Genomic DNA, 17,328 nt, shown 5'->3' on the forward strand with positions numbered 1-17,328 from the left:
TGAATATATTTGGTATACACAAGGTTAAAGACAACTTGTAAAAAAAACACATATTAATCAAGAAATCTCATTCAAGAAATAACTTAAACTTTTAAAAAAGGGGAAAAAAAGAAATACGAATAGCGAGTTCTTACAAAAACCTTGAAATGTCTTTAGTTTTGACCTCAATTGGTTTCAGTTTCCAAAACAAAAAATAATGAGTAGACATTTTTTATTAAATTGGGACGTTTACATGACTGCTTTACAGTTATGTAAACTGTTGTCTGAACCTCTCGAACGCCTCTGGCAACAACAACAAAAGCAACAATAACAATAACAGTACAATAATACAATATGACTTAAAGTCATTAATGATTAATTAAGGTCATAAATACTGATATTATTTAAACATAAACACTTAAAGAACTAACTGACTGCAGATGCAATACTAACAGTGTTGATAAAACTGCAATTAAAGTGGATAAAAGAAGCTAAGATTTAAAAAAAAAAATCATGATATGGGGTGGTTATGATGAGATGATTATTCTTTAATGTGATGAATACTTTGTTTATCCCATATTTGGGAAATTATTTTTGTTACAGTAGTTATGTTCAGTAGTTATGTTATGATACTGTAAGCGAGGTGGGGACATAAAAAAGCAAACAAAAAAGCTGTCCCAATATAAATAACAAACCACAATATACATAAATATGAGTGACTTAAAAGGATGACTACATAAATTCGTCTCACTGTAAACAACGCATTAATAATTGGAGGCTACCTTCAGAACCCCTTTGAAAAGTAAAAAAAAAAAATCAAGTCGATCACGGTGATCACTGTGACCCTCATTCACACAACATTTAAACTGCCTCCTGGTAGGTGGTGGACCATTTAAAATACCTACTAGCATAGAGGTAGCAAGCTGATGGGAAAAGGCTTAATCGTTTGCCTAATTCCGAGTTACTTTAAATGCAACATTGTTTAAATCTTTCTAATGAAGACATGTGATTGGCTGTTAATTTTAAACATGATCAAGAATTAGCCAATCAGTGACACTTTTCTTGGTCGTCGCCAGCAACGAACGTACACTGTTTGTACATAGAGGAACTAGCAGTTTGGCCAGTCAGAGCCTGACAAAAGCGATTTTATAAAGCTGTACGTCATGTGCTGAGTTTCCACATCTGGTTTTATACGGCCCTAGGTAGACGCGTAGCCGTCTTCTGTCGGCATGAATCTCGGGTGAGTCTTCCTTATAACGGTAACAGGAGTTAGCTTAGGCTAACACGGGGGCGAATGTGTCGCAGTGAAATGAAGGGGATTATTTTAGCTTAAAACCGAAGAGAATCAGTACATAACATGACTGATTTTAAAAACACTACATTGTAGCAATAAAAGAGGGGAGGTCAACCCCCAAAGGTCCCCATGAACCTGACTACAGCCCTTACAAACAACTCAGAAAATTTCACCGTGAGACTGGTTTGCACCAAAACATCTTAATGTATTGATTTACGGGCAGAGGGTTTGGAGCCGTAAGTATAGTCGAACAATTAGAAGTTTGGTTCTGTACATCAGTTTTCAGCGTTTAATTGAGTTTTCCAGGTTTTGCATTAACTGTTTGGCAATTGCAGCCGTTTTTAGACACATTTTTATGTGCGCAAAATAAATTTGGCAAACGAACACAATTTTAAATACTTTGATGACAATCCTTTTCGCCACTTGAGATGCTCTGCAGACTTACTGCAGCCACCTTCAGTTTCTGCTAGTTTGTGGATTTCTAAGCCTTCAGTCTGGTCTTCAGTAGCTGAAAAGCTTGTTCTATTTGGGTGAGATCAGGTGACTGACTTGGTCATTGTAGAATATCCTATTTCTTTTCCTTGATAAACTCTTGGATTGCTTTTTTTGGTATGCTTTGGGTCATTATTCATTTGTACTGTGGAGCACAGTGTGATCAGTTCTGCAGCATTTGTCTGAATCAGCAGAGTAAAGCTTGGTACACTTCACAATTAATCCTACTACTTCTGTCAGCTCTCACATCATCACTATAAGATAAATAAGGATTATTTTGAACTGTGAATATGTAAAGCTTCTGTAGTACAATAATAAAAAATATGGAGTGGAAATTGAGCATACACCAACCACTTAGACTAGATAATGAGACTTAAATACAGTATCGATCTTTGCCCTGTACTGACTCATAAGATGTGATTGTGTGACGTTTCATAAATGGGACATGTAAGCGAAGAAAAACCATGACCCTCCTGTGGTAGGACGGTTGTTATTTGAGTGCTGTTTCAGTGATCCTGACCCCATATTTGGACTTGGACAAAACACACTTTGAAAAATGGAAGTAGAAACAGTTGGTTCTGTAGGTGCAGTACAGCTACAGTATAATTTTTGGTGTTTATTGTGTTTTTCTGTGCCCTAATCGATGTTGTGTTTGTGAACAGGGACGGCCTGCTTTTTGAACTTGAAAATGGAAAACCCAAGTTGATTTTGCTAAGTCATGGTGAGACCTTTAAGCTTTTATAATCTACATTTTAATCTTCATTTTGGATGTGCAGAAAAATAATGTTTTCCATCCAAATCTATCCATAGCTCTTTGAGTAATCCTGTTAACAAACGCAGTTAACTGTCAGTTAACCTTCCTGGTAAAGCTGTGTTTTGACACTGTGAAGATTACTTTATGTAAAATTCCTATTTTTGAAATTATACTTACTACTCCCATGTCTGTTCCACTGCAGGTGTTGATAAAAATCCAGCAAAGGTAGGACTCCAATTTAAAGTTGGGCTATTATATTCTCATGAAAGTGTGTTTATCCAAATACCTTTGGTGACATATTGTTTATGTTTCTAATAATCAGTAACAATTGCATAATGGTCTGTTGGCTTTATGACTGTTATAGTTTTGTCTGATCTGGTGTGTTTCCTCACAGCTGTCCTTCAGGCCTGGAGCAGCAAACATCCTCAGCTGCCGGCAGACCTCCTGTGTGTCAGATGTACAGGGGGAGGAGCGTCCACCCCGACAGCTGGCAATGAGGCACAGAGGGGCCAGGAGTAAGGCAGGAGGAGCAGGTGCATCTGTCACCTCCAATACTGAAGGGAAGAGTGCCAGCTTGACTTCAATAAAAACACATGATCATCACAAAGTTGGCATCGTCAAAGCTGTGGCCAAGGTAAGGATCTGGTTTAACATACCTGTAAACGTTTGGACACAGTTTCAAAAAAGCTTCTATGAAATAATAAAATGATAACATAAATTTTTTATTTGTTCCTCTCCGACTTGGTCCCACTCACACATAAAATCCAAAGGTGAGTGAGCAGGATATTGTTAGTCTCACTTGCTTTCTGTTGAATCTGAAGTTCTTCAATGGTTTTTGTTCACTTTTTTTTTTTTTTTTTTTACTGTTTTTCTTAACTGGCTGTTCTATTTATAGACATTTTTCCCAATTTGTATTGCTTTTTTTATTCAGTCTCCTACTACATTTTCCTTTGTCTTTGTTTTTGTTAATATTGTAATTTCTTGCTTTACTTTTTTCACTTCAGTTGTTTTGAAGATAATTTTCTTCTTTTTTTGTGATCTAAATGTGATCGACCTTCTTTTCTTCTTGTGCATCTAAAGACAACTTTCAGAACTCTCTGGAAGACCAGTTATGACCACTTGTGCCAATTTTCTTCTATACTTTAATCATAGACCTCAAACATGCACAGAGAGCAAACATCAACTTCTGTTTCAACCTGGCACAAATTTCGTGTGAGGGATCATTGCTGGTGACAAGACTCCACAGTTTCCAAGCCAGAAGGCAGCCCATCGAGTGAAAAGCAAGACTAGGACCATGCTCATTACATTTTTTTTCTCATGATTCACTGAATTTGTCTCCTAGGGTGAGATTGTCAACAGAGATTTCCGCTGAATGCTCTGTCAGATGTCCTGAGGCATCTGACAGACAGCATTTGGTTGAAAGGGTTTGAACTGTGGTGCCATCATATGCTGGCACACAGCACATTAAAAACACAGCAGTTTTGGGAGGGGTTTTTGCCACACCAACACAATCTTTGCTCACCAACTGTCTCACTTTCCAGATATATTTTCCTGTGACTTTGTTTACGTCATAAAAAAATTAAAATAAATTTCAAGGATCATTGCTTTGACATACTGGAGGATATTCTTATAAATACTCATGTACATATGTATATAAGAAGTATGTTTTGTATTTTTGTTCTGTTGATGCACTACTGGTTTAGAGTTATTACTGTCTTGTTCAAATATTTTGGGGTTCTTTGAATTCTATCACTTATTTGGATGCAGGCAATGGGGGAAGCAGCCTAAGCAGAAATTCCTAGATATTCGTCTCCTACCTACTTCATCCAGCTCCTCTGGGTGGGGAAACAAAGGCCCTTCTAAGCCTGCTGAGGGTCACGATCTCCCCAGCATGTTGTGGGGTCATCTCTTAGTAGAAAATCCCTAAAACACCAGTTGCAAGTGTTGTTCCCGTTATATGCCTTAACCATGGGTTCTTTTGATGTGAAAGAGCAGCAGGTCTACTCTGAGGTCTTCCTGAATGACTGAACATAGACACATTTGTGCAAAAATTAATTTGTACTGCTTGTATCTGCGATCTTTTTCATTCAGGCACTATCTGTAGGTCATCGTCAAAAGACCTACCTACTTAACACTTGGCTTTCTCCTCACCACAACAGGCTGTCCATACTGTGCACTATTTATAAAATAGGGTATTGTAAGTTGCCTTAAATTTAAAATAACTCTGTAACTGTCTCCCCTCAACCATTGATTTTCTGTCTTTCTGCTGAAGGTGAAATCAGACAGGCAGAAACACAGTATTACTCTTGGGCCCCTGAGAGCCGGTGAGAAAACGGGACAAACGGGAAACACTAGGACTCGAGGAGCTGGAAAGGCAGGATTTAAAGACCCAGCAGCCAGTAGGGATGCAGCACTGAAGGACAGCATGGTGTGTCTGACCAGTGAGCAGCTGCAGCACATCCTCAGCACTGTCCAGACCTCCAACAACGTGCAGCACCCACCAGAGGATGACAAGACTCAAGGAAGCAATGGTAGAGTGGTGCACTGAGAAGGATTGAAGCACAGAGTGAAGAGTAATTTAAAAAGTTCATTTTTTTTCACCCTTTCAGGAAATCAAACAACCTCGAAATCTGGCTACTCACAGAATGGAGGAGGAGGAGGAGGCAATATGAGGGAGGAAGATGGAGGAGAAGCGGAGGGAGTAAAGAAAGGAGATGGAGAAGGAACAGATTCAATGGGAACTTCACAACAGAAAGGCAACAAGTGAGGAGCTTGTCACAGTTCTTGTAGCAAAATCAAATTCCTCTTGATGCATACCTGATGTAGATGGCAGTCAGTGTATAGGACTCTGGAAATTTAGATGACTCTTTAATTCAAGCATGAATATAATTAGACAACACAAATGTCACATCGCTGTTACAGCAGATCAAAAAAAAAAGTTTTTAAGATGTTGTGATGATGCTGTTGTTCTTCAGGTTGTCTGGAGGTTTGTTCAGCTGGCTGGAAGAGCGACAGTCAGACAGCAAGGCAGCCATGGAAGCTAAGAAGGCTAAGTGGAAGAAAGAACTCGGTACGTACAGTTAAAATCAAATCAATTTAGCACTTTTCACAGGATAAAAACCACAAAGTGCTTCACAGTAATATAAAACAGAAATACATAAAATACATTAATAATAAAACACACAGCACAAATCTAATTAAAAGCCAATCTAAATAAATGAGTCTTAAGTTACTCACACACGCGCAGGCATTTTAAACCAGTAATCCTCATGTATATTAAGAATGGTGACAGTTGGTGAACAGCAAAGAGCAAACACAGTAAGAGTTTAATTATTCTTTTATTTTATATTGTCTTTACTCACCTCAGTTGATGTTAAAAAATCAGAATGAGGAAAAATATCAGTGACTTTGCAATGCTGGTTTTGCTATTTATGAAACAGCAGAGAGGCGTACTACGAAGCAATTAGACACAGCTGTAATTTCTTTTGGGTAGCTGGCTTGACAAAGCTTAAAACCAAAGTTAAGAGATGACCATTAATATGATGATGGTTATCACTTTCTGCTGCACATTAATGGGGGTGTTTTGCTTGTCATTTCACTTTTCTTCTGCACGTAATTGATCGTTCTGCTTACTTAAGAATCCTAATCAGAGGAATGGGCAATAGACAAACATAAGGAATGTAAAATAATGAGACAGGTGCTGCATGTAAGGCAAGTGAGCAATGCTGCAGAAAATCATTACGTGTACTTCTTGTGTGCACATTAGAGCTCTGAGACTTTAAACTTGATCCATTTACATGGATCTTGTAAGACTCTTGTCTTATCAGGTAAAAAGAAAGCCACTTTCATAGCCTGAAAAAAATGTAAATTTAGTGTTTACACACCTCACTAATGTATGATTTTTACTTATTAGTTAGACCATCTGGATTTTCAGCACAAATGTTTAGATTTACGCTGAAGTATGAGGGGAAAACATCCAGCGAGAGGTCAGAAGCTAGACAGGATAGATTTAATTTACTCAGTCCCTTTTTTGCTGAACAGAGAATCTGCTCCAACCTACTGGTACCACAAACCAAAGTGCAAAATGTTTGTAGTACCAAGTCTGCAGATGCTCAGTCAGAAACAACAACCTGACTCCATGGAGCCTAACTTGCCTTGTGTCAACAGTCCTAGCTTCTGCTGGTGGTGTAATGTTCAGGGGAATGTTTCCTTGGCACACTTTGAGTCCATTAATGCCAACTGCTCATGATGTGAACACCACAGGCTCTCTGACTGTTGTTGATGACCATTTCTTTATATGGTCACAATTTAATGGCTCCAAGAGCACAATTACACCAGAGTGTGCATAATGAGTACTCGATGTTAAAACCTTTGTAGTGTTATTTAAGTAAGATTTTGACTTAAGAGACTGAGTACTACTTTTCAACACTTTTGAAAAACAGTTTTTTTTTGGTTTTGTTTTGTTTTCCAAAATCAACGTTTATTTTAATTTATAGGTAACCTGAAATGACATACTGATAGGTCAACACTGGCAATGACTCCTGTTATCAAAGAGTCAAACTGGTTTCATTAGACAGTGAGTGTTTAATCAAAGTAATACTGTGTGTGTGTGTGTGTGTGTGTGTGTGTGTGTGTGTGTGTGTGTGTGTGTGTGTGCGCGCGTGTGCGTGTGCGTGTGCGTGTGCGTGTGCGTGTGTGTGTGTGTGTGTTAGACAAACAGGTGGCCCTAAAGCAGCAGCAACATTCAGCACCCAGCAGACTGCAGGTACAGTGCATATTTCACCTCTGAGTTCCTGTGCTCATTTTGTTTTTTAATTCTCTTCTTTTTTCTTTTTTTTTTTTTGAATAATTAAACTGCTGATTTAAAATTTTACCAACTGTTCCAAAAAATTTTAAACTAGAACTTTTACAACTAGAACTACAAGCTGAATTGTGTTAAGTAATGCTCAAGAATTAGTTGGAATGGATGAATTGATTTAGGAAAGTGGGCTCGACTCTTAGAATAGCCAAAATGTGCAAAATTGACTTATTTGCATCATACTTTATTCAGTATGAAGCTGTCGCCCTCTACTGTCAGTTAAGAAGAATACAGGCTTATGCATGACATGTGATTGGACTCTGGGTTGATATATTTTATTTTATTTTATTTGTAGCATGTGTAAAAGCCTTTTGTGTATGTCTATGTGTGTGTTTTTCAGGCTGAGGAGGACACACAGAGTGTGTTATCAGTGCAGAGCTCGATCAGCCACAAACAACAGCCGCCAGCCATCAGATCCAGCCTCAGACTCGGGGTAATAAAAGTACTTTTAATTCACAGATAAAATCAACACTGAGGTTGGAGCAGCCATGCTTTTTTTCATTTTTTCACACCATCACACTTTTCCTGATGTAAGAACGCCAACTTTCCATTCTGTCCTCAGCAAGACTAAACATCAGTTAAATTTGTAACTAACAGAAAAAGTATATTTAATCAATTATCAGTAATTTTTTATTTATATTACATTGGTTGGATTGCTCTTATTGGATTCTTTGTCTTATCATCCTATGCATCTTACAAAATGTGTTTTAGTACTTGTTGCATGTGGTGGTTTATAGTTAGATATCTTATCTCTAGAGATGATATTAATGTGATGTAAAACACCAGAATACAACCACACCGGTAATTATGCTGGTACTTGTCCATTACAGGTTAAAACATGAATACGATTACCCGCAGTCTAAATCAAACCCTGGTGACTAAACAATTACAAAAAACACTAAAAATGAAAAAATATATATATATTCTGTTGGTTTATTTTACTGAAGTCTTTTAATTGTATATTTAGTTTTTTTATTACTCAGTAATTGAATGTGTATTACACAGATTTTGGTTCTTATTTTATTGTATTTAGTTCAGCTCTTCTTCATTTTTTTTTTTTTTGTCATTTTGCTTCAACAATAGTTGTTTTATTTCATTACTGGTTGTTTCCTGTTTTGAACGCCGGAACAAGAACTTTTGGGAGAGACCAAACATGTTCATCTCACCTTAAATACTAATTAAATCAGACGAAGCATTTATCTGCTTTTTTTTTTTCTTATACCTTACTCTTTAAGAGTAAAGTAAAAGAGTAAAGTGCAGTTGAAGATTTTTAGAAGATTTTCAGTAACATAACTTTCCCTAACTTGTTGTCATTTGCCTTTTAATCCCTCTCTAACTTTTAGTACAAAAAAAATGTCGCTTTCATTGCAGTTTTTTTTTTTTTTTATATATGACACTGGGAGAGTGAAACGAGAAAAGATTTATTGAATCTGAGATTTCTCTCAAGTGTTGTTTATCTATACAGTTCAGGGTTATTCATTTCAGAACTGCTGCTGACTGAATTGACGAGCTGACGAGCATATTTTTTTGTGTGTATGTGTCTGTGTGTGTTTAAGATTTACTCACAACAAAACTTAACTGTGATCTTAAGGATGTGTTTAGGCAACAAAAAATATGAATTAAAATTAAATCCTTGCATCTGTGTAGGAGGTCACTCCGATGGAGGAGGAGATGCTAAGTGTGGAGAGGAGAGAAGAGCAGAGGAGGTGCTGGTTGGAGGAGCTGGACCGTCAGAGAGAGGAGATGACTGAGCGCAGGAGACGAGAGAAAGTGCTGCAGAGTCAGGTACAGCGTGGACACGGCACAGACCAGGCAGGTTTGAGAGGTCAAAGTTGTCCCCCTGAGTCTGGTGTTGTTGTGTCTGCAGGTGGAGGACCACGAGCTCTGGGCTACACATTTTGACTCGCTGCAGAGGAGGCCGCCTGTCCAGCCTGCAGTTTCATCAGCGCTGCCACCGGCTCAGTTCAGCAGCTCTGAACGGGGAGAGTGGGAGCCCTTGTCAAGCCTTTCCCTCATCTGGGATGCTACGAGCAGCTGTGGGGCAGACAGTGTCGCAGGAAACAGTGTGGATACAACCCGTGGGTACCCAACCAGGGCCAGGTGGGAAGGAACGTCTTGTCAAATATTTAAAAGACTCTTTGTACACGATCCATGGTGACTTATTTGAGATGAGCTGCAGATGTATAAGTGTATATATTTAGTTTTTTTGTTTTCATGTGGTACGTACAGCTATCTGAGGACCATGACCTCCCTGTTGGATCCTGCCCAGATAGAGGAGAGAGAGCGGAGGAGGCTAAAACAGCTTGAACAGCAGGTAGGAGGAGGCACAGAGAAGAGATCAGTGAATGTTTTTCTCACCAAGATTCCCTAAACGTTATCTTTTCCTACCAGCGAGCTATCGAAGCCCAAGTGGAGGAGCGTCGTCTGCAAAGGGAACGAGAGGAGGCGAAGAGGAGACAGGAGGAGGAGGAAGAAGAGAGGAGGGTGGTGCTGGAAAGGGAAATGCTGCAGAGACAGTATGAGATGGACACACTGAAGGAGAGGGAAAAGGTCCGAGACAGACTATTATACAGAAACATTTACGTAAACTCTCTGCACTCCTTTATTTCTTATATTTTCTGTTAAACATTTTCTGACGAGGATGAAGCTAACTGTACTTATCTGAAACTGTTTCATTGTGTTCTTCATCTTTAGGAGCAATCAATCAATCAGGAGGAGCAGCTAAAAAAAAGCAGCCATGATGGCAGATTGCATCAGGAACTGGAGTCCAACGGTCAGTAAGACTTCTGCAGTGTCTTTGCACTTTAGATCTGAAAATATGCACCAAAAGTATATTTTTACTCTGCCTGCTCAGTAATGAATCAATGCTTTGAAGCACAGGATTCAACCACATGGTAATGCTGCTAAAAATATAGAGTCTGGGTCCAAACATACATATCTTTTATTCTACTGAGTGGCAGAAGTACAGAACGTGGCCTCGGAAATAGTTTGCAGAGTAAATCAATGCCAAACAGTAGATCAAACCACTGTGAGGATTATGGAGGGAGTCATTTTCTTAAAACTTGAAATGTAATCCACTTCTGCCATGAACCAAAACTGTTGCTGAGAGACTGATAAACAGCAATGAAAGTGATTTCCACCCACAGGAATTAGTTTCTTTAGTACCCTACCAAGGAACCAACTCAGTGTGCTCATTTATGTTTAATGTTTTCTGGTTTCTGACAGAAGAGAGCGTTTCACTCCCAAACTGTTTATTAAACACACCTGCTTCAGGATTTGCTCCCCCCTGTGTAGCACTGGTGACAGCTGATTAAAATAAATTGACGTGCAGAAGATGTTGAAGTAAACATGTTTGTAATAATCAGCTCTGTGTGTGTGTCTGTTTGTGTTTTCAGCAGTTACCAGGCAGGCTGAAGATTTGGAGGACACCAGCACTTCGGTTTCCTCTTACAAAGACGCTGCTGTACAGACAGGTAACCCATCTAATGCTACTACACCCACTTACACTGCTGCTGTGGGAGACAGTATGTCTGCGTCTCTCAAGTCTATCTGCACTGAGCCACTAAAAAAATCTGTTTCCATGTTTGTGAGATTGAAATGTTTCAGTGCAGCATCAAGGTGGAGTAAAAAGAGCTTTGACTCCTCAATTAGAGCAGAAAATGCACTCTAACTACCAGTTTACTTTCTAGTTTATGACTAAATTAGCAAGATTTAATTAAAGTTGACCCATTCTGCCCATCTTCAGATTTTTCTCTCTAGAGAAGCTTTGCATGATGTACAGTTATAAAAAAGTTCCTTTTTATCCTTTACTGAGCCTTGGTGCAGCTCCTGAGGTCAATCCTCTGTCTAAAACAGAATGTTTTAGCTCATCTCCTTTTTAAGACCTTTAGGCTTCCCATTGCCGAAAGGTTTGAACAGCAAGCAAATTTGGCTTCTGTGGTCACAGTCGGAGCTGTGTGTCTGATATGACCATATTAGGGACATCCACTCTGACGTCATTCATATGTAAGTGTAGGAAAACAGAACTGTCTGAATTCTGCTGGAGGTGATGTCATTGTTGGAAAATGTGTCCATGTTTAATATGAATATCCATGATTGTCTCTCTCGCTCTTTTGTCCTCTCTTTCTATGGGTATCTAATACCTTTGCAGTATTTTATGTTTTCTGTTTTTCTACAAGATAAATGAGTAAAGAGGCTCTCTGTCAATATATTGATAAAGTTGTAGCGGTGTCATCTTTACCTCTTAGGTCCTACAAACTTGAACAGGCAGACTCAAAATTTGTTTAAATGATTCTCGATTTTTTTCCCTTTGTTTTTGCTTTCATTGTGTGAAGGAGCAATATTTCTAGAAAGCTGCTCATTATTTCCTGTACAGTACAAATCATTTTTTGGTTCAGCCCTATTTAATATTTGCTGAAAGGCCTCACATCTGTATGGTTTTTGTTTATCCCTCTCTGTGCAGAAGCTGGTCCTTCTCTGCCGCTCAGAGCTCAGACTCCAGATGTCTCAGCGCAGCCTCCTCCATCTCTGCCCACTGCTGCTCCCCCTCCAAACAGCAGGAGCAGAGCGTTGAGAACAGGGAAGGAGAACATTTGTCTGCCAGCAGGACGAGACCCATATGAGCCGTTTGCCAGGACAGAGAAGAGCAGGAGGGACAAGAGGAGACCTGAGTGGAACACTCAGAGGTAGAAACTCCTAGACCATCACACTCTTTAGTACATCTGAAACAGGGATTGTATTTATATTATTTTAAAAATCTCTCCCTACACATGCTCTGCTTCAGGCCAAACCGTCAATTCGTTCCAGCCTCAGAGCGTTACCCAGCTGCTCTGCAGAGGAACAGACAGGAGAGTCGACTAAAGAGGCAAGCTGAGCTCCTCGCTCTGCAGGAGAGGACCTGTCTGCCGAGGACTGACCCTCCTCTTCCTCCTCCACCCCAGGAGCTTCGCCTGTGCCCCGACATCATGCAAACCAGAACCAGTCCCACCAGGAAGGTAGCCCCCCCCCCCTTATACCAGCTTCTTAAAAATGAAGACTTTTGTTACTTCTAGTTTTCTCTGCTGGCTGGAGGTCATTTGTAACCCTCCCAGCTGCAGGTGGATGTGTGTGTTGATGACTGCTGCTGTTTCAGGTGGAAACCAACTCCAGAGGGCACATCATCTCCACAGGCTTAAACACTGAAAGGTGAGCAGCGGACAGTAGACACCAATCAGAAGGTTTTAATATTCAAACAGATTCTGAAAGTTTTTTATTTTTTTAGGAGAATGAAAAATTTCAGGAAAAAAAAAGTTTGTGCAGTTTGTAACCAGAAAGTCTAATTTTTATTAATTAGTGCAGCAGCTGCATGGCGGGGTTGGGACTCCCTCTTCAAAACTGTGTGGCCACTACAACTATGTGCTTAGTTTTAGTCTGTGTGGTGAATGTTGTAGATGTTTATTGAGACTTGAATGTCAGTGTTCTGTGTATTTTAATACACAAAATGATAAAAACTTACCTGCAAACTCACTCTTTAAACTAACATAAACTGAAAAATAAGACTAACTAAATTGAATAAACTAATAGAACAAATGGAAAATTGTTATAAGATTGTATTTTCAGCCAGTTTTCAGGTAGTTTGGTTGTGCGTTTTATTCTAGACTAAAAAATAAGAAATGTAAAGGGCTTTTTCATGTTTTGTTTTGTTTTTTTGTCCTCCAGAGGGCGCTCTCCTCCTGTCCCTGCAGTTAAACACAGAGCGCAGAATCAGCATGCCTCCAATACTCTTCCTCTTGTCTCGGAGTTCATTCCTTACGTCAGGACTGATGAAGTCTTCAACCTGGACCCTCTGGAGCCCGCGGACACTCCTCCACCCCTGACACATTCAGGTTAGACACACCAAACTAGATGTAATGATCCCCAAAATTTTCAAGTTCCAGCCTAGCCATTGACACAAATTCTACGATACAGTAGAGGAAATGATTTGGGTTCAAAAACTAGATGCTTATTCAAGTTTAAGCCTTCATGCAAGTACAGTATTGTTACACGATGGAGTAACATAATTGTATCTGCTTGTTCAGAGTTTTATCCCACAAGTCCCCAAAACTTTGAAAACCAATCAATTAATTGCCTGACAGAAGAAATATTTTGCATAATTCTCCTTTCTCACTCTTAGAATCACCAGAATTTACAAAATAGGCTCAATGTTTCTATCAGTGTGACCTGAAAATAGTGAATGAGCTCGTGAACACATCAGGAAAGTATTTACTGAGGTCATAGCTGAGGGTCATTTCGCCACAGACTTCTACATAATCTTTATATAACCAAAGGTACCACCTCTGGTGGTCATTAAAAAAAATTATTCAGGATTATTCTGACCCTGGAAGCTGGGTCCATTTCGTATTCTCATAACTTCCAGCACTTCTGTTTTATCTGGTTTTTCCCAAAATTTAAAGCACCTCCTGAACGACTCCCATTTTTCCAGTTTCTTTCTCCCAGAGATGTTCATGTACCTACACGCTTTACTATGAATAGTCAGAGTACATGCATCAGTTTTATTTTTCATCTAATGTCACTTTGAAAGTCTTTGCACAGAAACAGATAAATCTTTATTTCTTTTTGTTAGACAATCATATAACTGCCTGATCTTTAGTTGGATAAAACAATCAATTTGGTCACTTCTGGGAGTAACTTAAAACCTTTTTTCAGGTAGCAAACTTGCAAACAGCGGCACATAAATGCAGAGAAAAACCTCTGAGCATGTTACTGTGCATCAGTTTTCATCTAAATAAATGTTCTCTCCTGTTATAGGAGCGCCTCCTCCATCACATCGAGACCCCCTCCTCCACCCAGAGCTGCTTCGTAACACCCACACACAGCAGGAGATCCTCAGAGGCCTGGCTCAGCTCCGCCAGGTAACACACGCAAAAAAACCCACACACAAGGTGTCCTTACAGAGAAAACCCCAACAATCAAACAACCTGCTGTGAGCAAGCGCTTGGCAACAATGGGAAGTAAAAACTCCCTTTTAGCAGGAATAAACCTAAAGAACCAAGCTCGGGGAGGGGGCAGCCATCTGCTGGTAGGGGGTTGGGGGAGGGAGACGGGACAAAAGACACAGTGTGAAAGAGAGCCAGGAAGTAATCATTCTCCGACTTAGTTATGTCAGGGTCATCATTCATTATTACTTACTAATAATGTATGATGACCCTGAAACCAGGGTTGGGTTGGTGGTCTTGTTACAGAGTCTGTTAGAGTTTCCGCCAGTGTATTACAAACCCAGCCATCTGCCGCTCTCCTCAGTAAATTCAGTTGCCTAAAAATGAGCAGAATAGTTTCCCCGTCACGCCTGAGTTGATCCACATGAAGACGATGATGAGTGATGAGCATCCTCACCTGTACAAACTGTGTTTGTGTGCTCTCAGGGTTTGTTACTGAAGCAGCGGGAGCTAGAGTCAGATCTGAATCCTTCCCGGAAGCATCACGACGAGCACCGGATTCCCTCAACATCACACCGCACGTGACCTCCGACCTGTGTCAAATAAAACCTCAGCACTCTCATGTGAGTGCATTTATTTTGATACTACAGAGTCCTTCAGACTTGATGACCTCAGGAGGTCCAACCCTTGAGGGGACAGATGATCAGCGTACTAAAATGTCACAAATCAGCAGTTGACTCCCCTGCACCTATGACCAGGAGATACACAGTTTAGTTTAACAGTGAAACAGTAACAATCTAACAATGAGTTCAAGCAGATTAACCCCTGAATGAGTCACTCAGTGTAATTCTCCATAAACTCTTCTTCCCACTGCACAAAAAGGAAGAGTAAATATTCCAGAGATGGTTGTAGCTCTCATGAGCTGCTCGATTATAGAAAAACCCAAATTAAATCATTATTTTTCTTAATATTAAATTTATTTAACATTGGGGACACAGCGATGTTTTAAATTCTGTTAAAGCTGAAAGCTGAAATTGCAATGTTGCTTGTCTACTAGCAGGATTCTTGAAAATGTTCTGGTTGGATAGGCATACAAAGTTTGCCCTTTTCTTGGGGGTCATTCTAAACCAGGGAATTTTTTTTTTTCCTGGTTTATAATCGTCCTTAAAAAAATGCCTTTAAAAAAAAAAAAAAAAAAGAAGCCAGGAGATGGAGTACTGAACTACAGGTGTCATGTTTTAATTAAAAAAAAAGCACAATAGTAATAAAACAGAGTTAAGAAAAATGTTCATGCTGCATAAAAGCTGAACTGGTGTGAATATGTCAGAGTAAACTCATCCCTCAGAGCTGCAGAGGGGAGTGGTCCACGAGTCGGACGCCGCAGTGGCTGAAGCTCAGAGCTAAAGACTCTCACGGGAAACTGACCGTCCAGCGCTCTGCAGGTGTACTTGAACGCAACGTCCAGCGCTCTGCAGGTGTACTTGAATGCGACAGTGAACCAGTGATGTGGACGTGGGTACTGAGCAGATATGAAAGCCTGATGATAATCGTTTATATCTCTGTTCAGCTTGGAATCATAGCTAAAGATGAAATCCTTTGTAGTATCGAGGCCCCACCTACAGACCACCAACAAGGGGTGGCCTTAGACTGTATATAAAAGATGGACATAGCCACTGTGACATCACCCATTTGTTAGCTGATGCTTTTGAAACTAGGCATTGCAGGTGAGGTGTGGATGTAACTAAAATGCTCGGCGGGTATGACATGTCACATCCGCCTTAAAAAACTTTATCCTTTTTTTTTTTTTTTTGACTCTGGTGACCATAAACATGCAGTCTTCAGTTTCAGTTATGTTTTTAATTACTTAAGGTTGGTGCTCAACATGACTTTTAGACATTTTTACAGTTAGTTCTACTTAAAATACTTGAAGCTTTTACTTGCCCTAAAGAAGATTCTTTATTAACAGGTTGCTAACAAGACAACAGAAGCTGTCGGGGAACATTAAGTCTAATCAAGCCAAACACAGGAGCTCAGTGGCCACGCCCCTAAAGTCATGTAACTGTAGTGTAGTCTGTTTTGAGTTTAACAGTAAAATTAGTGAATTTTACTCGTCTTTCTCACAGAGCCTGTTATCTGCAATAATCGAAACCCGAGCTGTAGCAATGCCAGCTTCTGTATTGATCACCTGTGTTGGTTTCACCTCTCAGACCTGGATGTCCATCTTTTACATACAACTCATCTCTGCTGAGGTTGGTGGTTGAGTTTCATTGTGGGTTACGTTGGGAGCTGATTTTGGAACAAGACGGCAGAATGAGGTGACGTATATCATCCTGAGGCCTCAGTTTATTTTTGCTGTGTTTTTTGTTCGTTCCTCACAAGTCCATGAGTTAAAGTAAAAAATCTGTCCCTTTTCTCTGAGGGAGGCTGTTAGATTTCACAGCCTGGTGGGAAAATTTATCAAATTTTAGTGGCTAAAACTTCAAATATGAGGTTTTCTCTAAGAGATGCAAAAGTTAATTCAAACAGACAGCACTGAAACTGAAACGCCTCCTCCAAACGAGAAGTCTTTCTCCTGCTGCTCACTGGCTGAGTTTCTTGGTGAATTGCTTAAATGAGGAACGTATTTGAATGTTTTTAAATGCACTTTTTTTATAAGAACGACACGGTATCTGACAACTGTTGAGGTTTTCCATTTTTTTCCTGCAGAGAAGTGAGGAACAAATGTTTCTTTATTTTCTGCTGCCTAAGAAGCTCTGTGTTTCTGTGTGATTTTCATTGTGCTGATGTATTTTTTAATTTATTTTAAATGTAATAAATGTTTGGAGACCTGTGGTTTATACTGACTTATTTATTTTATGCATAGTTAGTTAAAACGTGCTGACACCAGTTCATTCTGGTCAGATTCATTTTTGTTCTGGTTTGGGTCCCTGGTTCTGAGACAGTTTCACATAATGAGGTAAGTATGTACAGTAATCCCTATGAGCCAGAAGCTCAGGCTGGAGAGTACTGTGAAGAGTTTCAGGCAGTAACAGTGAGG

The 17,328-nt window shown here is 39.7% G+C and overlaps 1 protein-coding gene across 2 annotated transcripts; it reads left to right on the forward strand.

Annotated features, from left to right (window-relative positions):
* Positions 1-1,037: 1,037 nt before the first annotated feature.
* On the forward strand, positions 1,038-17,121 carry ccdc66 (coiled-coil domain containing 66). Of its 2 annotated transcripts, none has more exons than XM_087840856.1 (21): positions 1,038-1,219; positions 2,428-2,486; positions 2,722-2,744; positions 2,914-3,153; positions 4,792-5,050; positions 5,129-5,282; positions 5,495-5,589; positions 7,232-7,284; positions 7,718-7,810; positions 9,025-9,162; positions 9,245-9,477; positions 9,607-9,691; positions 9,769-9,927; positions 10,072-10,150; positions 10,773-10,850; positions 11,840-12,062; positions 12,161-12,371; positions 12,509-12,561; positions 13,075-13,241; positions 14,164-14,267; positions 14,778-17,121. In XM_087840856.1, exons 1-21 carry the CDS (start codon positions 1,209-1,211, stop codon positions 14,874-14,876), a joined length of 2,616 nt encoding a protein of 871 aa, XP_087696982.1. In that variant the 5' UTR covers positions 1,038-1,208; the 3' UTR covers positions 14,877-17,121. The 2 variants fall into 2 exon arrangements, with proteins under 2 accessions (XP_087696982.1, XP_087696983.1); XM_087840857.1 differs by having other exon boundaries at positions 10,776-10,850.
* Positions 17,122-17,328: the final 207 nt, after the last annotated feature.

The sequence above is a fragment of the Neolamprologus brichardi genome, chromosome 5 (genome assembly GCF_056152115.1).
Source record: "Neolamprologus brichardi isolate AB-2024 chromosome 5, ASM5615211v1, whole genome shotgun sequence".
Lineage (NCBI taxonomy): Eukaryota > Metazoa > Chordata > Actinopteri > Cichliformes > Cichlidae > Neolamprologus > Neolamprologus brichardi.